At 35.1% G+C, this 21,129-nt stretch overlaps 3 protein-coding genes across 3 annotated transcripts; all 3 read right to left on the bottom strand.

Annotated features, from left to right (window-relative positions):
• Positions 1-2,999: 2,999 nt before the first annotated feature.
• On the bottom strand, positions 3,000-4,618 carry LOC114143479 (anionic trypsin-2-like). Its single transcript, XM_028015556.1, has 6 exons — positions 4,555-4,618; positions 4,150-4,342; positions 3,882-4,067; positions 3,507-3,568; positions 3,278-3,405; positions 3,000-3,184 (listed from the first exon to the last, which is right to left on the bottom strand). The coding sequence occupies exons 1-6, from the start codon at positions 4,592-4,594 to the stop codon at positions 3,038-3,040; spliced, it is 756 nt and encodes a 251-aa protein (XP_027871357.1). The 5' UTR covers positions 4,595-4,618; the 3' UTR covers positions 3,000-3,037.
• A 6,100-nt stretch (positions 4,619-10,718) lies between these two features.
• Positions 10,719-12,299, bottom strand: LOC114143473 (trypsin-like). The gene is made up of 6 exons (XM_028015550.1): positions 12,234-12,299; positions 11,829-12,021; positions 11,561-11,746; positions 11,193-11,254; positions 10,968-11,092; positions 10,719-10,874 (listed from the first exon to the last, which is right to left on the bottom strand). Exons 1-6 carry the CDS (start codon positions 12,274-12,276, stop codon positions 10,725-10,727), a joined length of 759 nt encoding a protein of 252 aa, XP_027871351.1. The 5' UTR covers positions 12,277-12,299; the 3' UTR covers positions 10,719-10,724.
• Positions 12,300-15,233: 2,934 nt separating this feature from the next.
• LOC114143480 (cationic trypsin-like) lies at positions 15,234-17,003 on the bottom strand. The gene is made up of 6 exons (XM_028015557.1): positions 16,948-17,003; positions 16,543-16,735; positions 16,275-16,460; positions 15,905-15,966; positions 15,679-15,803; positions 15,234-15,585 (listed from the first exon to the last, which is right to left on the bottom strand). Exons 1-6 carry the CDS (start codon positions 16,985-16,987, stop codon positions 15,436-15,438), a joined length of 756 nt encoding a protein of 251 aa, XP_027871358.1. The 5' UTR covers positions 16,988-17,003; the 3' UTR covers positions 15,234-15,435.
• Positions 17,004-21,129: the final 4,126 nt, after the last annotated feature.

Genomic DNA, 21,129 nt, shown 5'->3' with positions numbered 1-21,129 from the left:
TTCTATATTTAAGTCAACTCTATAATCATCTGCAATGACAGGGATATGTAGCCCATTCACTAACTTATCTAATTCCATTTGGTCTAAATTGCTTTGAGTATTGTATAATTTCTGATAATAATCTTTAAAGCATTATTAATATCCCTTGGATCTATTAGAGTTTTATACTGTGTTACGATTGATGTGATCGCTGTTGTTGCTTCAAGCTGTTTGATTTACCAAGCTAGAAGTTTTCCAGCTTTGTCCCTTTGTAGAAGTTTTGTTTTAATCTTAAGAGACTGGATTCAGCTCTGAAACTGGACTGTTTATCATATTCTGCTCTTAGGAGCAACAGTTGTTTTTTTCAGCTCAGTATCATTTGTTTGAAACGTATCCCTTATGGGCTTTAACATTTGTTTGACTACTGCACCCCACTCTTCCTCTGAGAAACAATTGTTTAATTCTGATTCCCATATCTTTTTAAGTTACATTAATGTTGCAAGTGTTCTCAATCAGGTAAATAAATATGACTTACTGGTCTTGGGGAGTCTTTCAATTTATTAAACATAGTGGATTTTTGGTTGAGGAGTGTGGTTTGGCTGTTAGGGAACTTGTCGGGTGTGAAAGTGTGAAGGCGGCGTCCAGGATGAATAATGCGGTGGTTTTGGTTTTGGACTCTATTTACAAGGTGAACAGTGTAGTTGAGAGGGGGATTGTTTTGAGAAATACTCAAACTACTGTTTTCCCTTTAATAAAACCTGCAAAAAAAGATCATCGTGTCTAATTTGCCCCATTTCAACAGCGAGGATGTGTTTGCTGAAGGAATTGTCACACCACAGTCAGATCGTGTCAGCAATAAGTGTTTATGATTCTCAAAAATGATATTGAGGAACTGAGCATAGTGATGAAATTTAAGGTTGACTGCTTTGATCACACTATTGTCGCGACAGCGGAAGCTATGAGGTGTTTTAGATGCAACCAGGAGGGCTATTCAGTTCGTAATTGCCCTGAAAAGGTTCAAAAAGAAACTGCTCAGGTTAACGAAAACCCAGAGCCAGGGACATCAGCGGATACTGTCAATGGAGCTCCGCTGGATGAAGCTGGGGAAGGAGCTCAAGAAATTAGTGTTGGAGAAAGAACTTCAGTAGGATTCTGTAAATAGAAAGATAATATATATGAAATGTGTTAAGGCTTTGAACAAAGTAAAATAAAAGATTAAAGAGATACTCCTTGGAGAGATTTCTTTAAAGTTGGTCTTGAGGTCAGACCTGTATGAGGGTTGTTTATAAGCCATTGACTAAAATTGTTGGTGATTTACAATGGAGAATTTTGCATGGTGCTATTGTGGTTCATGCTTTTGTTTCTACTAATAATCCTGCTGTTTCAGATAAATGGCCCTTTTGTTTAATAAGAGAAACTATCTTTCATTGTTTTGTACAATGTTTCAGAATAATGGATTTATTTACATTACTAAGAGATATTTGGAAATTATTTGGAGAAAATTTCACAGAACAGTCTTTTATTTTGGGTTTTTTATATGGCAAAAGAAAGAAGAAAATTGGACGGTTGTTAAATTTTTTTCTTAGTCAAGCAAAGCTTCCAATTTATTTGAGTAGAACATTTTAAATCAATAATGAACAGAATACTGATGGTGTAAAGGTCTTTAAGAGTTTGGTTAGAGCAAGAGTTATGTTAGAATATAAATATTATCTAAGAATGGAATATTTCTCAGAATATTTGGGATTATGAAGGTGTTTTATTTACTTTGAATAATTGTGAACTTTCATTTATAAATGTGTTAATTTGAAGTTGTGTTAAATGTTCCTGTGGATCACTACTGAGTGAATAAATGTATTTTTAAAACTCTAAAATCTCTCTCTCTTTGTGAGGAAATTTTTGGCACTAGTTGCCTTTATTTGACAGCAATCTGACAGGAAGTGGCAGGAAGAGGGAAGTGGGGGAGTGAAGAATGGGCCAAAATAACCGAGGACAGGAGTCGGTCTCTAGACCACCTCGGTCTACAGTCTCTGTATGTGAGGCGCCGCCCTAAGCACTGCGCCATGCAATGCACCACACAATGCCCCTATTCCTGCAGCTCTTGCTGGAATTTTCTGTTTCTCTTTGGTAAATTATTTACATTTTTCTACAAATTGAGATGTCTGACAAACTCATCTAGTTTGCCTTCTTTCATTTTCTTGAAAAAATTAGTTTTGTCACGTGATTGCGACTAGTCGACTGGCCTCGTAAAAAGTCATTGTAAAGAACTGACTAGTCGGGTAGTCGGTGCAACCCCTATTACAGACATCTTTTTTTCTTTTTCCAGATGTTACGATAAAATTTACAAAGAACTTCTGTCATGTTTAAACTTCTGAAAACCAAATTTTAATTTCTGAGAAGTTTTACATAATAAACATGTTTATTAGTTTTACCTGTTTTAAAATATTTCCTTAAAACTTCTTTCATTCCAGATTTTTACTTTTAAATTGTTTTTAATTATTTAACTTTTTATTTCATGTATCTTTATTAAAAATGTGTTATTTTAAATTATTAGGATTTTATTATTTGTTAATTGTATTATGTGACTTCTGTTTCATTATTTTTGTGCACAGCTCTTTGGTCCTGTTGCAGTTTAAAGTTCTCTAGAACTAAATCTGGAAGAGTAACTCCAGAGCTGCAAAGTTTAGATGCTGCATGTTCATTTCTGATGTAAAATAAAGACAAAAACTGAATAAATAAATTACTTCTGGTGTTCCTCCTCATGTGATGTAAAACCCATGTCACGTTTTTAGACTCAGTTCAGGAAAAATATCAACTGAACAAACTGAACCATGAATATAAAGACGATCAGCCAGGAAATGTTTCTTTTTCATGCATTTATTGATTTATTTTTCATTTCTGATGTGCAGAGAAAGCTCCATTATGGAGGTCAAGATCAGGTGAGAAAAACAAATATATTTATTTATTCTAATTCTACCAAGATGTGGATCAAACTGTTGAACATACAATTATAAAATTATATGTGAGAGGAAATTTGATGAGAATTTTATTTCATGATAGTTTATTTAAGCCCAGTTTTTCTTCTAATCCAGTCCTTGTATTCACACACATCCAAGATTGTAGCAGGTCTCTGACAAGCATTTGCTCCACCAAAAGAAATCACACCATAAATCTTGTCACCGAGCATCGCTGCTCCACCAGCATCGCCCTGTAGAAAAATGTATATCAATATATTTATTTATGTTGTAAAACTGGAAAGTCTTCTAATCGCTGCAGAGAGATATTCAAGAAACAGACTTACATAACAGATATCCTTGTTCAGTGCTTTAACATGGAATATAGACCCAGTTAATGGCACGAAGAGGGAAACATCAACAACTTTCATTTCGACACATTGAAGATGTGATGGAATAGCAGCATCGGGGGTTACTGTAGAGAAACATGGGAATCATAAAAATGTTTTTATCTCAACCTTCTCTGTAGAGACAGAAACAAAGATTTTATTCTCATAACTTCGATATTTCTCTCACATCGTTGATTGTTGGGGCCGGTGGTTGTTGTTCCCTCTCCTGCCAGCTGAACAACATCACCTCTAAAACACAAGAATACATTTAAAAATACACGATAACAATGTAGAAAATTAATTGTTATGAAGAACAATGAAAGTACAGAAACTGAATCCATGAAGGACTTCATCCACTGACACAGGAGTGTCCACCTCCAGTCCTCAGTATGTCCTGTGTCCTTTACATGTGTCTCTGGTCCAACACACCTGAGCTAAACAGGTTCTGGTTCTGCTGGTGGCCTGATTACCTGACTCAGGTGTGCTGGAAGCAGAGGCAGCAGGACTGGAGGAGTGGAGACAGAAAACCTGAAGTCATGTTTTTGATCAGAGAAAAACTTACTTTTTAAGACGATACCTGCGGTCTGGTAGCCGAGCAACTGGGACATCTGTTACTGGTGTCTGAAACTTCAGTAACATGATGTCATGCTGCTGGAAATTATGACTATAAATCACAGGAGCTTGTCGGATCATCTGTCTCTGCTCCCCAGCAGTCCGTGGATGAACTTTTAACACTGCTCTGTTAGTCCTGCAGAAAAGGTTAGATTATAATGAACGGACAGAAAACCTGATCATCTGCAGATAAAACTGTCTTTATGTTTCTTTCCTACCATCCTGGCTCTGACTTCCAGCAGTGAGCTGCAGTCAGGATCCACTGAGGGTGGATCAGAGATCCTCCACAGCGCTTTATATGAGTACCATTGCTGCTCTCCAGCCGAACATGATAAAGACGCTCTGTGTCATGGCAGTTTTGACCTCCAATGATTCTCTTCTGCAGAGAAACATCTGAGTTCACTGAAACTCCTGAAAAAGAAAAAGGAGGACTTTACTCAGAAATCAGGTGCAAATATGGCTGCAGGAACAGAAAAAGGATAAACAGTTAATGATTAAGAAGCGTCACAGTTTATATGCAAAGATGATTCAGTCTGAAACAGAAACAGAGAGAAGTTTGTGAATCACAGAGAGCAGCAGCCTCACTGGAACCAGTGGAAGTGTCTCCAGTGTCTCCAACTCACCCAGTCCCAGCAGCAGCAGCAGAACCTTCAGCAGAGCCATTGCTGGTCCAGCTTCCTGTGAATGTCTGCAGTCCTGCAGCAGCTTTTAAACACTGTGTACAACTTCCTGCTAGAAAGAAAGCCACCAATCACAGAACAGAATCTGATCTGTGCTGTCATCTGCATACAGAGAAACTTTAACATCTCATCGTTCTAAAGAAACTTGAAAAGAGTTTTTGTCAGTGGTGGGAAGTAACGAAGTACAAGTACTTCGTTACTGTACTTAAGTACAATTTTCGTGTATCTGTACTTTATTTAAGTAGATTTAATAATGGATACTTTCTACTTTTACTCCACTACATTTAACAGTAAGTATCTGTACTTTCTACTTCACTACATTTCTATATAGCGTTTTGTTACTCGTTACATCCAAGACGCATTTCAGTTTTTTGATTTGTTCGTTAGTTTGAAAGTATCCAATGGCGAGAGCAGAATCAGTCCGCTGAACCAATCCAAAGCGGGAAATAACCATTAGGCCCTCCCTCAAGAAGAGCAGCACAGTACGCAGGACCTGCAGAATCATTAACTCCCAGAATGGAGTCCAAGGATAGTCATCCTCCAGAAGACCTGCCCCACCCATGGCCTTATTTAAAAGATTTCTTTGAAATAACTGGGTCAAAAAACGCTTCCTGGAGATTCCAATACCGCCTTTGCCTTCCCCGAAAGCATGAAATTCTATCTTTCAAAAATTCACCATCAAATTTGAAAAAACATATTGAGGTAAGTTAAGTTGCTAAACGCTATCGATGTTAAATTAATTTGTGTTAGTGAAGTTTTATGTAATCTTAGCAAGCTTTTTGTTGAACTCGACTGCAGTAAATAAATACGATTACTGTATATTGTTATAAGCTAGCATGAACTTGCAAGTAACAGCATTGCTCATTAAAATGGTACATTACTGATTTATTAAAACTAAATACGATAGGTACACTTAATTACATTATATAAGCCGTTAGGTATTATGGTCGGCAAGTACTTTTACTTTTAATACTTAAGTAGTTTTAAAAGCTTGTACTTTCTTACTTTTACTTAAGTAAAATAATAATGTGGTACTTTGACTTTTACTTGAGTAAATTTTTGTCTGTGTATTTGTACTTTTACTTAAGTACATTGTATGAGTACTTTCTCCACCACTGGTTTTTGTTCCATTGACAGATTATTTCATTAATAACAAAACATTTCTCCCTATAATAACTTGACTAATCAGCAAATGAAACTAGAACTTTTTCATCGATATTAAGGAATTGACTCAAAACAAGCAGTTAATATATTTTGCCTTAAAGTTCCTTCTAACTTAGTTTTGCTTTATCTCAAATGAGCTGAGCGATTTGCAATAGAAAATACACTAAAAATAATTGGGAAATGTTCTAGTTTTGCAGTGCACAAGCTTGTGTAGAGCCCTGGAAATATGTTAAGAACGTGATCATGTTAAATTAATAGGTATAATTATTTTATTGGGCAAGCATTCATTTGATTTAGTATTTAGTTCGAACAATTTATTTGGTTTATGACAAAATATGTGCTCAAACTACTTTATTATTTTTTATTTCATAGATTTCTGTCATAGATTTCTGTCATGAAATGCCCTTTAAGAAGGACAGAATGCATGATGATAGTTGAAAGTTCATGACCTGGGGATATATACGAAAAGAGAGAAAACTATAGGAAAAATATCAACTGAACAAACCGCTGTATGCTCGAACCGTGGATTTTGTTTAATAAAGTTGCACAAAAGCGAAGACCTTTGAGATTTTTAGTTCTTTTTAAGGGTGCAACACTTGCAGTGAGTTTTGCTCAAGAGAAAACTTGATTGCAAACTTGATGAAAAAAAACTTAATTTTCTGAAAAAAGAGCGACTCGTCCTTGTTTTCAGATTGATGTTTTTTTGCATTTGTTGTAAATGCAAAATTACAACCAAAAATTTAAACTCACAGAAATTCACCTAATTAAATGAAGACAATTCAGATTTTTAAAACACATTTAAAAGAAAACTATGGTAAAATTTTTAAATTTTACCATAGTTAACTAAAGTGGACTCTAGTGCATCACACAATACACTGAAACCACTAGTGGCCATTAAATGCAAGTGCAAGAAAATTTAGTTAAAGTACATATGGCGGAAAGATGAAAATCACAGTCTGTGAATTCACTAAGATTAATGATTACATATTAATCTGCTAATTAAAAAAACATCTGTTTTATGTGGTTAAAAGTTAGTTTGGTGTAAAGTGGAGCTAATGTGCTAACAAAGATCAAGTTAAGGACAAACATCAATACAAAAAAATAGAAAAAAAGCAAAGATTCTACATTGTGGAAAACAAAAAGACTATTGTAACTAAAATGTCCTTCGTAAAAGAAACTATGAATCTTATCATTTTATTGACAAGAAATTCATAAGGAACACTCTGTTATGGACAAAAGGACTCTTTGTCTTTTCTCTGTTTTATCTGCTGACATGTACACAGGGCCGTGTAGAAACATTAGGAGGGGCAGGGGCTCAAAGTTAAAAAGGAAAAGAACAAGATCTTAAAACATCGTACAACAACATAACAACAACCCATATTAGTCAAGAATCTAATATTTAATCAGATCATACTATATCACTGTCATCATCAAGTTACTAAGTCGGTGACCATGGGGTGAATATTGTATAACTAACATTAGATAGATAGATAGATAGATAGATAGATAGATAGATAGATAGATAGATAGATAGATAGATAGATAGATAGATAGATAGATAGATCATGATTAAGTAGGGCCCCCACCTTGGCTCAAGCCCAGGGGCCCACACCCTCCTAAGACCGGCCCTGCTTATTCCATGCGGTTTGTTTTATTCTATTCTAATTCAAAATCACTTTATTAATCCCAAAGGAAAATTAAATGTTGGTGTAACTCATTAATTCTTCAAAGACTTATTCTAGATGGTGATGGCTGTTGGAAGCAAAGTGTTGTGATTTGAGTTTTTCTGTGTGTTTATTTTTGTGGAGTCTCTGTGTTGTCCTGTCCACCCTTTTATTATTGACACCTGTCTTCTGTTTCCCCTGATTGTCTCCCTGTGTATTTAATCCCACCTGTGATCCTTGTCGGCTCCTCGTTGTGTCTGTCTGGTCTTGCGTCTGTTCTGCTGTCAGTTGTTGTCACCGGTTGCTACCAGATTGAAAGTTCTTAACCTTCCGCTCTATCTGTGCTGCGTGAATTTTCTTGCTGACATCTTCATTAAAATCATCATTTCTTTTTATTCACTCCAACCTGAATCATCTGCCTCACCACCTCACATTGCAATTCATGACAGAAAGATCTTCTGCAGCAGGCTAACTGAAGTTCTACAAATCCCAAGCATGGTTTTAAATACTCTATTAGTTGAAAATAATAGCGTCCAGGTATGAAGTGTCTAGGTGTTGTGGTTTTGGAATTAGAGTAGTTCTAGTTTGACCACGATGGAAAAAAAGGGTAAAAATCGCAGTTTATTAAAGAAAATATATTCACAAACCCCAAACAAAACTGCATGGAAAAAGCAGGGCCGGACTTAGGAGGACGTGGGCCCCAAATATTCCTCTAGTACAGCAGACAAATCCAGTCCAAGTTTGAAGTGTCTGGGTGTTGTAGATTTGGCACTAGAGTAGATTAAAGATGCGGAAGATAGTGAAAAATTAGGTGGAATCGCCCCTAGCCATTTCCCGAATCAAAAACTGGAGTTGGAAACCAACCTCAGCTTCGTAAAAATAAATTGCAAAGTGTCTATATTTGTAAATATGATTATGATTAAGTCAGTGCTTCACCAGCTATGAACCTCACTGCATGTCACTGCTGTTAAATATGAAGAATTAAATGAACGACAAAATCATTACTCTAGAAAGAGTTAAATAAAATATTCCTGGTTGCATAGAAATAAGTTCAAATTGTTAATACTATTTGGATTATTGATGTCAGTCTGAGATTTGACTAATTAGAGACGTGATTACATATCAATCTGCTAATCAAAAAATAATAGTTTTATTTAGCTAAAAGTTAGTTTGCTGTAAAGTGGAGCTAATGTGCTAACAAAGATCAAGTTAAGGACAAACATAAATAGAAAAAAACCCTTAATGCTCCATTGTGAAAAGCAAAAAGACTCATGGAACCAAATGTCCTTTGTAAAAGAAACTATGAATCTTACAATTTTATAGACAAGAAATTCATAAGGAACACTCTGTTATGGACAAAAGGACTCTTTGTCTTTTCTCTGTTTTATCTGCTCACATGCACTCAGGGCCGTGCAGAGACCTTTGGAGGGACAAGGGCTCAAAGTTAAAAAGGGGCACACTGAACAAGATCTTAAAATATTGTACAACAACATAGCAACAACCCATATTTGTCAAGAATCTAATATTTAATCAGATCATACTATATCACTGTCATCAATTGGGGACAATGCAAAACAAATGTAGTTTATGTTTCCCTGATAGGTTTAATGTTGCTGTTTCTGCTGCTGACAGTCCTGGAGGGCTGAGTTGATCTGAGACTGAAGTTGTTAAACAGACCAGAGGAGAGAAGGTCTCTGGTTATGAAGTTATGAAATAAGTAAATTTGCTGCTATTTTACTAAATAAACCTTAATATCTGACTGTTTAACCTCTATAACAACTTGGCTGCAGACTGTTTTAAAGATCAAGAAAGCTCAGAGGGGTTAACTCTGTCATTTTTCTATGTTAGCACCTCTGAGATCTAGAATTATAAGACTGAGAAATCAAGAAAAAGAAAACTCAGTAGCTGCTGGTAGGGGCCTCCAGACATTCAGGAGCCCAAAAAAATGGTTGGGACAGTTTTAGATTATATATTTAAAACTGTAGCAGTCGTCTTTTGAGAATGACAATGTTGTTAAATTTTATTTAATCCATTCAGAAGAGGGAGAAAAAAATTAAGAATAAATAGTGCATTTTGGATTTAATCAGGAAGTTTATTTTGTAAAATGCAAAGAATCGTCTTGATTGTTGTTCTGACTACCTGTGCTCCCCATCAATCCGTCCTCTTTTATGGTAGTGTGTGTATCTGTATATATTCGTAAATAGCATATTAATAAGTTTTATGATGTCATTTCAGGTTCAATGACCTGTGCTGTTTGGTTACACATTTTGAATGGTGTGTTATGACTGTCAGACAACTTATTAATGTGCGAAAAAAAGAGTTTGCTTGGATCAGATGTTTGTGTATAATTTCAAATAAAAACTTGTTTTCCAGATGTGCTATAAAATTTACAAAGAACTTCTGTCATGTATAAATTTTTGAAAATCAAATTGTAATTTCTGAAAAGTTTTACATTATTACCATGTAATTTAGATTTTAATGTTTCTCTTAATGTGTTTAAGATCATTCTTTTTTATAGCTTTATGTAACACAACAAAACGTTCTAAATTTAAAAATTATAAATCAGCAATGACACTTTAACTGCAAAAGAGGAATGTTTTCAATCATTTTTATGTCAAATTTGTGGCAACCAGAAGCTACCATTAATTAGTTTGACGTGTTTTTAAATATTTTTCTTAGAACGTCTTTCATTCCAGATTGACTTTTAAAATGTTTTTAATTATTTAGCTTTTTATTTCTTTGTATCTCTATTAAAAATGATTATTTTTAAATTATTAGGATTTTATTATTTGTAAAGTGTATTATGTGACTTCTGTTTCATTAATTTTGTGCACAGCTCTTTGGTCCTGTTGCAGTTTAAAGTTCTCTAGAACTAAATCAGGAAGAGTAACTCCAGAGCTGCAGAATTTAGATGCTGCATGTTCATTTCTGATGTAAAATAAAGACAAAAACTGAATAAATAAATTACTTCTGGTGTTCCTCTTCATGTGAATAAAAACTCATGTCACGTTTTTAGACTCAGTTCAGGGAAAATATCAAGTGAACAAACTGAACCATGAATGTAAAGACGATCAGCCAGGAAATGTTTCTTTTTCATGCATTTATTGATTTATTTTTCATTTCTGAGGTGAAGAGAAAGCTCCATTAGGGAGGTCAAGATCAGGTGAGAAAAAACTAAACTATTGATTTATTCTAATTCTACAAACATGTGGATCAAACTGATGAAGATAAAATTACATGTGAAAGAAAATGTTATAAGGATTTTATTTCATGATAGTTTATGTTTTATTTACGCCCAGTAATTCTTCTAATCCACTCCTTGTATTCACACACATCCAAGAATGCGGCTGGTCTCTGACATGCGTAGCGTGGTCCACCAAAAGAAATCACACCATAAATCTTGTCGCTGAGCATCGCTGCTCCACCATCGTCGCCCTGTAGAAAAATTTATATCAATATATTTATTTATGTTGTAAAACAGAAAAGTCTTCTAATCGCTGCAGAAAGATATTCAAGAAACAAACTTACATAACAGATATCCTTGTTTGGTGCTTCAATACGGAATATAGACCCACTTAACGGCACGGAGCGGGAAGGACCAACAACTTCCATGTCGACACATTGAAGATGTGGTGGAATAGCAGCACCAATTACTGTCGAGAAACATGAGAATCATAAAATGTCCTTAACTCAACCTTCTCTGTAGAGACAGAAACAAAGATTTTATTCTCATAACTTCAATATTTCTCTCACATCGCCGATTATTGGGGCCGGTTGTTGTTGCTCCCTCTCCTGCCAGCTGAACAACATCGCCTCTAAAACACAAGAATAAAAGTAAAAATAAAAGATAATGTAGAAAATGTATTGTTCAAAACAATGAAAGAACAGAAAATAAATCCATGAAGGGCTTCATCCACTGACACAGGAGTGTCCACCTCCAGTCCTCAGTGTGTCCTGCGTCCTTTACATGTGTCTCTGGTCCAACACACCTGAGCTAAATGGGTTCTGGTTCTGCTGGTGGCCTGATTACCTGACTCAGGTGTGCTGAAGCAGAGGCAGCAGGACTGGAGGAGTGAAGACAGAAAACCTGAAGTCATGTATTTGATCAGAGAAAGACTTACCTACCAAGACGATACCTGCGGTCTGGTAGCCGAGGAAGTGGGACATCTGTTACTGGTGTCTCAAGCTTCAGCAACATGATGTCATGGTGCTGGAAATTACGACTATAAATCACAGGAGCTTGTCGAATCATCTGTCTCTGCTCCCCAGCAGTCCGTGGATGAACTTTCAACACTGCTACGTTAGTCCTGCATAAAATATTAGATTATAATGAACAGACAGAAAACCTGATCATCTGCAGATAAAACTGTCTTCATGTTTCTTTCCTACCATCCTGGCTCCGACTTCCAGCAGTGAGCTGCAGTCAGGATCCACTCAGGGTGGATCAGAGATCCTCCACAGCGGCTCATATCAGTTCCATTGCTGCTTTCTAGCCGAACATGATAAAGACGCTCCGTGTCATGGCAGTTTTGACCTCCAATGATTCTCTTCTGCAAAGAAACATCTGAGTTCACTGAAACACCTGAAGAAGAAAAAGGAGGACTTTACTCAGAAATCAGGAGCAAACATGGCAACAAGAACAGAAAAAGGATAAACAGTTAAAGATTAAAAAGCATCACAGTTTATATGCAAAGATGTTTCAGCCTGAAACAGAAACAGAGAGAAGTTTGAGAATCACAGAGAGCAGCAGCCTCAATGGAACCAGTGGAAGTGTCTCCAATGTTTCCGACTCACCCAGCCCCAGCCCCAGCAGCAGCAGAACCTTCAGCAGAGCCATTGCTGGTCCAGCTTCCTGTGAATATCGGAAGGGCTGCAACAGCTTTTAAACTCTGTTCATGACTTCCTGCTGGAAAGAAAGCCACCAATCACAGAACAGAATCTGATCCGTGCTGTCATCTGCATACAGAGAAACTTTAACATCTCATCGTTCTAAAGAAACTTGAAGAGTTTTTGTTCCATTGACAGATTATTTCATTAATAACAAAACATTTCCTCCTATAATTACTTGACTAATCAGCAAATGAAACTAGAACTTTTTCATCGATATTAAGGAATTGACTCAAAACAAGCAGCTAACATATTTTGCCTCAAAGTTCCTTGTAAGTTAGTTTTGCTTTATCTAAAATTAACTGAGAGATTTGCAGTAGAAAATAGACTAAAAATAATTGGGAAATGTTCTGTTTTTGCAGTGCACAAGCTTGCAGTGAGTTTTGCTAAAGAGAAAACTTGATTGCAACATGATGAAAAAAAAAACTAATTATCTGAAGAAAGAGCGACTCGTCCTTGTTTTAAGAAAAATCTGTTTGGTTTCCAATATACAAGAATTCACATCTGCCTTTGACTAAAGACTAGAATCATTATGTTTATTAATGAGCTGTGAAAATGATCCTCTATATACAGAAAAGGGTTTGCTTCTTTTATATTGAAAAAGAACAATATTACAGTGTTGGGTGGTGAAGAGCTTTTGCATTTGTTGTAAATGCAAAATTACTACAAAAAATTTCAACTCACAGAAATTCACCTAATTAAATGAAAACAATTCAGATTTTTAAAACACATTTAAAAGAAAACTATGGTAAAATTTTAACCAATGTGATTCTTTTTAATAAAGACACAGACCTCTTTCATCACCCATGATTCTTTGCTTTTACTGTTTTTCTTGATTGCTTTGATACATTTGTGAACACAAGAGGCTGAACAGCAGGACTTAAAGTCAAAGTGACACATTTTCTTAGCAAAAGACTCAAACTGTGCCACAACATTTAAAATATTAATCAAAAGCAAATGTTACTCTCAATCAGCTTTGAAATAAACATGACATGTTCCAATCAATCATTACATAATAAACGACAAAATATAAAACTTGATATTCAGTGAAGCTCAGAGGTTTTCAAAATGTGATCAAGTCTACATGTTAGCCTACATGCTAGTCATCCATTCCGTTTTCATGATCGCCATGTGTGAAACACTGCAGTTTAGTTTTGATTTTGAAAAAACAGCAGGATAATAAAAACAGAAATCCATCACCTCACACTGCAAATGCACCAATTTCCACCATTTTTAGTCCAGTTTCTAATACAAATATCTTAGTAGACTTGAAATAGACAAATCTAACTTTTCAGCAAGATGGAGGAGTTTCTTTTAAGCAAATGATTCCTTAATATTGGCAAAAATGTACGAGTTTTAACTGAAATAATCTGCCAGTGGATCTAGTACTTTTTTTAAAACCAATTTTGAGGAATTATTCACTTTAAACAAACTCTTATTTGATGCTAAAAAGTTACTTGTTGATGTCATATTTCAAGTGAGCTAAGACATTTGCACTGGAAACTAGACCAAAACAATTTGGTAAGATTTTGTGTTTTTACAGAACAGTAAACCAAGTCAACATCACTTTCTGTAGGCTTGTAATGTCATATTAAAGGTAATTTCTTGTTAGTCTTTTCTAATACTCAGATTTATGAACGTTTGAAGAAGTTTAGCTCATTATTAACTCTAATCCATTTCATCAAGATTAATGAAAGTAATCAGTTTCAATCCCTACCTGTACAATGAATCTTTGTAATATATGTTTAACTTTTTTTACTTAAATTACTGAGATCCTTTAATAATAGTAATTTCACCTCATATGTTATATAATGTACTGATTGTGTAAAGGTCTTTAAGAGTTTGGTTAGAATATGAATATTATCTAAGAATGGATTAACTAAATATTTTTCAGAATATTTGGGATTATGAAGGTGTTTTATTTACTTTGAATAATTGTGAACTTTCATTTATAAATGTGTTAATTTGAAGTTGTGTTCCGACAGGAAGTGGCAGGAAGAGGGAAGTGGGGCAGTGAGGAATGGGCCAAAATACCCGAGGACAGGAGTCGGTCTCTAGACCACTTCGGTCTACAGTCTCTGTATGTGAGGCGCCGCCCTAAGCACTGCGCCATGCAATGCACCACACAATGCCCCTATTCCTGCAGCTCTTGCTGGAATTTTCTGTTTCTCTTTGGTAAATTATTTACATTTTTCTACAAATTGAGATGTCTGACAAACTCATCTAGTTGGCCTTATTTCATTTTCTTGAAAAAATTAGTTTTGTCACGTGATTGCGACTAGTCGACTGGCCTCGTAAAAAGACATTGTAAAGAACTGACTAGTCGGGTAGTCGGTGCAACCCCTATTACAGACATCTTTTTTTCTTTTTCCAGATGTTACGATAAAATTTACAAAGAACTTCTGTCATGTTTAAACTTCTGAAAACCACATTGTATTTTCTGAGAAGTTTTACATAATAAACATGTTTATTAGTTTTACCTGTTTTTAAATATTTCCTTAAAACTTCTTTCATTCCAGATTTTTACTTTTAAATTGTTTTTAATTATTTAACTTTTTATTTCATGTATCTTTATTAAAAATGTGTTATTTTAAATTAATAGGATTTTATTATTTGTTAAATGTATTATGTGACTTCTGTTTCATTATTTTTGTGCACAGCTCTTTGGTCCTGTTGCAGTTTAAAGTTCTCTAGAAATAAATCAGGAAGAGTAACTCCAGAGCTGCAGAGTTTAGATGCTGCATGTTCATTTCTGATGTAAAATAAAGACAAAAACTGAATAAATAAATTACTTCTGATGTTCCTCCTCATGTGATGTAAAACCCATGAAACGTTTTTAGACTCAGTTCAGGGAAAATATCAACTGAACAAATTGAACCATGAATATAAAGACGATCAACCAGGAAATGTTTCTTTTTCATGCATTTATTGATTTATTTTTCATTTCTGATGTGCAGAGAAAGCTCCATTATGGAGGTCAAGATCAGGTGAGAAAAACAAATATATTTATTTATTCTAATTCTACTAAGATGTGGATCAAACTGATGAAGATACAATTATAAAATTATATGTGAGAGGAAATTTAATGAGAATTTTATTTCATGATAGTTTATTTAAGCCCAGTTTTTCTTCTAATCCAGCCCTTGTATTCACACACATCCAAGATTGTAGCAGGTCTCTGACATGCGTAGTATACTCCACCAAAAGAAATCACACCATAAATCTTGTCACCGAGCATCGCTGCTCCACCAGAGTCGCCCTGTAGAAAAATGTATATCAATATATTTATTTAAGTTGTTAAGCAGAAAAGTCTTCTAATCGCTGCAGAGAGATATTCAAGAAACAAACTTACATTGCATACATCCTTGTTCGGAGCTTTAACATGGAATATAGACCCACTTAACGGCAAGAAGAGGTAAACACCAACAACTTCCATGTCGACACATTGAAGGTGTGCTGGAATAGCAGCACTGATTACTGTAGAGAAACATGAGAGTCATAAAAATGTTCTTAAATCAACCTTCTCTGTAGAGACAGAAACAAAGATTTTATTCTCATAACTTCAATATTTATCTCACCTCGCTGATTATTGGGGCCGGCTGTTGTTGCTGCCTCTCCTGCCAGCTGAACAACATCGCCTCTAAAACACAAGAATAAAATGTAAAAATACACGATAACAATGTAGAAAATTAATTATTATGAAGAACAATGAAAGAACAGAAAAGAAATCTGAACTTCATCCACTGACACAGGAGTGTCCACCTCCAGTCCTCAGTGTGTCCTGCGTCCTTTACATGTGTCTCTGGTCCAACACACCTGAGCTAAACAGGTTCTGGTTCTGCTGGTTTCCTGATTACCTGACTCAGGTGTGCTGAAGCAGAGGCAGCAGGACTGGAGGAGTGGAGACAGAAAACCTGAAGTCATGTTTTTGATCAGAGAAAAACTTACTTTTTAAGACGATACCTGCAGTCTGGTAGCCGAGCAACTGGGACATCTGTTACTGGTGTCTGAAGTTTCAGTAACATGATGTCATGCTTCTGGCGGTGGATAATATAAATCACAGGAGATTGTTGGATCATCTGTCGCTGCTCGCCAGCAGTCCGTGGATGAACTTTTACCATTGCTACATTAGTCCTGCAGAAAATATTAGATGATAATGAACGGACAGAAAACCTGATCATCTGCAGATAAAACTGTCTTTATGTTTCTTTCCTACCATCCTGGCTCTGACTTCCAGCAGTGAGCTGCAGTCAGGATCCACTCAGGGTGGATCAGAGATCCTCCACAGCGCTTCATATGAGTACCATTGCTGCTCTCCAGCCGAACATGATAAAGACGCTCCGTGTCATGGCAGTTTTGACCTCCAATGATTCTCTTCTGCAGAGAAACATCTGAGTTCACTGAAACACCTGAAGAAGAAAAAGGAGGACTTTACTCAGAAATCAGGTGCAAACATGGCAGCTGGAACAGAAAAAGAATAAACAGTTAAAGATTATAAAGCATCACAGTTTATATGCAAAGAAGTTTCAGTCTGAAACAGAATCAGAGGGAAGTTTGTGAATCACAGAGAGCAGCAGCCTCACTGGAACCAGTGGAAGTGTTTCCAGTGTCTCCAACTCACCCAGTCCCAGCAGCAGCAGCAGAACCTTCAGCAGAGCCATTGCTGGTCCAGCTTCCTGTGAATGTCTGCAGTCCTGCAGCAGCTTTTAAACACTGTGTACAACTTCCTGCTAGAAAGAAAGCCACCAATCACAGAACAGAATCTGATCTGTGCTGTCATCTGTATACAGAGAAACTTTAACATCTCATCGTTCTAAAGAAACTTGAAAAGAGTTTTTGTTGCATTGACATATTATTTCATTAATAACAAAACATTTCTCCCTATAATAACTTGACTAATCAGCAAATGAAACTAGAACTTTTTCATCGATATTAAGAAATTGACTCAAAACAAGCAGTTAACATATTTTGCCTCAAAGTTCCTTCTAACTTAGTTTTGCTTTATCTCAAATGAGCTGAGCGATTTGCAGTAGAAAATACACTAAAAATAATTGGGAAATGTTCTAGTTTTGCAGTGCACAAGCTTGTGTAGAGCCCTGGAAATATGTTAAGAACGTGATCATGTTAAATTAATAGGTATAATTATTTTATTGGGCAAGCATTCATTTGATTTAGTATTTAGTTCGAACAATTCATTTGGTTTATGACTAAATATGTGCTCAAACTACTTTATTATTTTTTATTTCATAGATTTCTGTCATAGATTTCTGTCATGAAATGCCCTTTAAGAAGGACACAATGCATGATGATAGTTGAAAGTTCATGACCTGGGGATATATACGAAAAGAGAGAAAACTATAGGAAAAATATCAACTGAACAAACCGCTGTATGCTCGAACCGTGGATTTTGTTTAATAAAGTTGCACAAAAGCGAAGACCTTTGAGATTTTTAGTTCTTTTTAAGGGTGCAACACTTGCAGTGAGTTTTGCTCAAGAGAAAACTTGATTGCAAACTTGATGAAAAAAAACTTAATTTTCTGAAAAAAGAGCGACTCGTCCTTGTTTTCAGATTGATGTTTTTTTAAGAGAAAACTGTTTGGTTTCCTGTTTACAAGAATTCACATCTGCCTTTGACTATAGACTAGAATCATTATGTTTATTGATGAGCTGTGAAAATGAAGCTCTACCAACAGAAAATGGTTTGCTTCTTTTATTTTGAAAAAGAACAATATTACAGTGTTGGGTGGTAAAGTGCATTTGCATTTGTTGTAAATGCAAAATTACAACCAAAAATTTCAACTCACAGAAATTCACCTAATTAAATGAAAACAATTCAGATTTTTAAAACACATTTAAAAGAAAACTATGGTAAAATTTTAACCAATGTGATTCTTTTTATTAAAGACACAGACCTCTTTCATCACCCATTATTCTTTGCTTTTACTGTTTTTCTTGATTGCTTTGATACATTTGTGAACACAAGAGGCTGAACAGCAGGACTTAAAGTCAAAGTGACACATTTTCTTAGCAAAAGACTCAAACTGTGCCACAACATTTAAAATATTAATCAAAAGCAAATATTACTCTCAATCAGCTTTGAAATAAACATGACATGTTCCAATCAATCATTACATAATAAACGACAAAATATAAAACTTGATATTCAGTGAAGCTCAGAGGTTTTCAAAATGTGATCAAGTCTACATGTTAGCCTACATGCTAGTCATCCATTCCGTTTTCATGATCGCCATGTGTGAAACACTGCAGTTTAGTTTTGATTTTGAAAAAACAGCAGGATAATAAAAACAGAAATCCATCACCTCACACTGCAAATGCACCAATTTCCACCATTTTTAGTCCAGTTTCTAATACAAATATCTTAGTAGACTTGAAATAGACAAATCTAACTTTTCAGCAAGATGGAGGAGTTTCTTTTAAGCAAATGATTCCTTAATATTGGCAAAAATGTACGAGTTTTAACTGAAATAATCTGCCAGTGGATCTAGTACTTTTTTTAAAACCAATTTTGAGGAATTATTCACTTTAAACAAACTCTTATTTGATGCTAAAAAGTTACTTGTTGATGTCATATTTCAAGTGAGCTAAGACATTTGTAGTGGAAACTAGACCAAAACAATTTGGTAAGATTTTGTGTTTTTACAGAACGGCAAACCAAGTCAACATCACTTTCTGTAGGCTTGTAATGTCATATTAAAGGTAATTTCTTGTTAGTCTTTTCTAATACTCAGATTTATGAACGTTTGAAGAAGTTTAGCTCATTATTAACTCTAATCCATCTCATCAAGATTAATGAAAGTAATCAATTTCAATCCCTACCTGTACAATGAATCTTTATAATATATGTTTAACTTTTTTTACTTAAATTACTGAGATCCTTTAATAATAGTAATTTCACCTCATATGTTATAAAATGTGTCACTTAAAGATGTTCACACTTTTCCAACCTTGTCCATGCGTATTACAACCAGCTGGAAAATGTAAGTGTGATAACATGATCCCAAACCAGCGGACCATTAACAAACAAGTAACGTGTCAAGTGGTAACTCTCACAAGCCTGTGAAACGTTCAGCTATATGAAATGCCATCATTTTACATTCCTATTTCCTGTAATATAATCTGTCTATAAATAACCAATTTCATGTATAGCAGCCAGTGGACAGCTATCCAAAAGCAATTTTCTTGTGTTTATATGGGTTTTTATTTTGTAAATGTAGACAGACCACTAAAGTGGACTCTAGTGCATCACACAATACACTGAAACCACTAGTGGCCATTAACTGCAAGTGCAAGAAAATGTAGTTAAATTACATATGGCGGAAAGATGAAAATCACAGTCTGTGAATTCACTAAAATTAATGATTACATATTAATCTGCTAATTTAAAAAAACATCTGTTTTACGTGGCTAAAAGTTAGTTTGGTGTAAAGTGGAGCTAATGTGCTAACAAAGATCAAGTTAAGGACAAACATCAATACAAAAAAACAGAAAAAAAAGCAAAGATTCTACATTGTGGAAAACAAAAAGACTATTGTAACTAAAATTTCCTTCGTAAAAGAAACTATGAATCTTATGATTTTATAGACAAGAAATTCATAAGGAACACTCTGTTATGGACAAAAGGACTCTTTGTCTTTGTTTTATCTGCTGACATGTACACGGCTGCACGCTGACACAGGGCCATGCAGAGACCTGTGGAGGGGTGGGGGCTCATAGTTAAAACGCAGAACATTGAAAAATATCTTAAAACATTGTACAACAACATAGCAACAACCCATATTAGTCAAGAATCTAATATTTAATCAGATCATACTATATCATTGTCATCATTTGGGGACAATGCAAAGCAAGTGTAGTTTATGTTTCCCTGATAGGTTTAATGTTGCTGTTTCTGCTGCTGACAGTCCTGGAGGGCTGAGCTGATCTGAGACTGAAGTTGTTAAACAGACCAGAGGAGAGAAGGTCTCTGGTTATGAAGTTATGAAATAAATAAATTTGCTGCTATTTTACTAAATAAACCCTAATAATATCTGACTGTTTATCCTCTATAACAATTTGGCTGCAGATTGCTTTAAAGATCAAGAAAGCTCAGAGGGGTTAACTCTATGTCATTTTTCTATGTTAGCACCTCTGAGATCTAGAATTATAAGACTGAGAAATCAAGAAAAAGAAAACTCAGTAGCTGCTGGTAGGGGCCTCCAGACATTCAGGAGCCCAAAAAATGGTTGGGACAGTTTTAGATTATATATCTAAAACTGTAGCAGTCGTCTTTTGAGAATGACAATGTTGTTAAATTTTATTTAATCCATTCAGAAGAGGGAGAAAAAAATTAAGAATAAATAGTGCATTTTGGATTTAATCAGGAAGTTTATTTTGTAAAATGCAAAGAATCGTCTTGATTGTTGTTCTGACTACCTGTGCTCCCCATCAATCCGTCCTCTTTTATGGTAGTGTGTGTATCTGTATATATTCGTAAATAGCATATTAATAAGTTTTATGATGTCATTTCAGGTTCAATGACCTGTGCTGTTTGGTTACACATTTTGAATGGTGTGTTATGACTGTCAGACAACTTATTAATGTGCGAAAAAAAGAGTTTGCTTGGATCAGATGCTTGTGTATAATTTCAAATAAAAACTTGTTTTCCAGATGTGCTATAAAATTTACAAAGAACTTCTGTCATGTATAAATTTTTGAAAATCAAATTGTAATTTCTGAAAAGTTTTACATTATTACCATGTAATTTAGATTTTAATGTTTCTCTTAATGTGTTTAAGATCATTCT

This window comes from Xiphophorus couchianus, chromosome 4 (genome assembly GCF_001444195.1).
Source record: "Xiphophorus couchianus chromosome 4, X_couchianus-1.0, whole genome shotgun sequence".
In the NCBI taxonomy this organism is placed as follows: Eukaryota; Metazoa; Chordata; class Actinopteri; order Cyprinodontiformes; family Poeciliidae; genus Xiphophorus; species Xiphophorus couchianus.
This window is presented reverse-complemented; position numbering and strand designations above follow the sequence as displayed.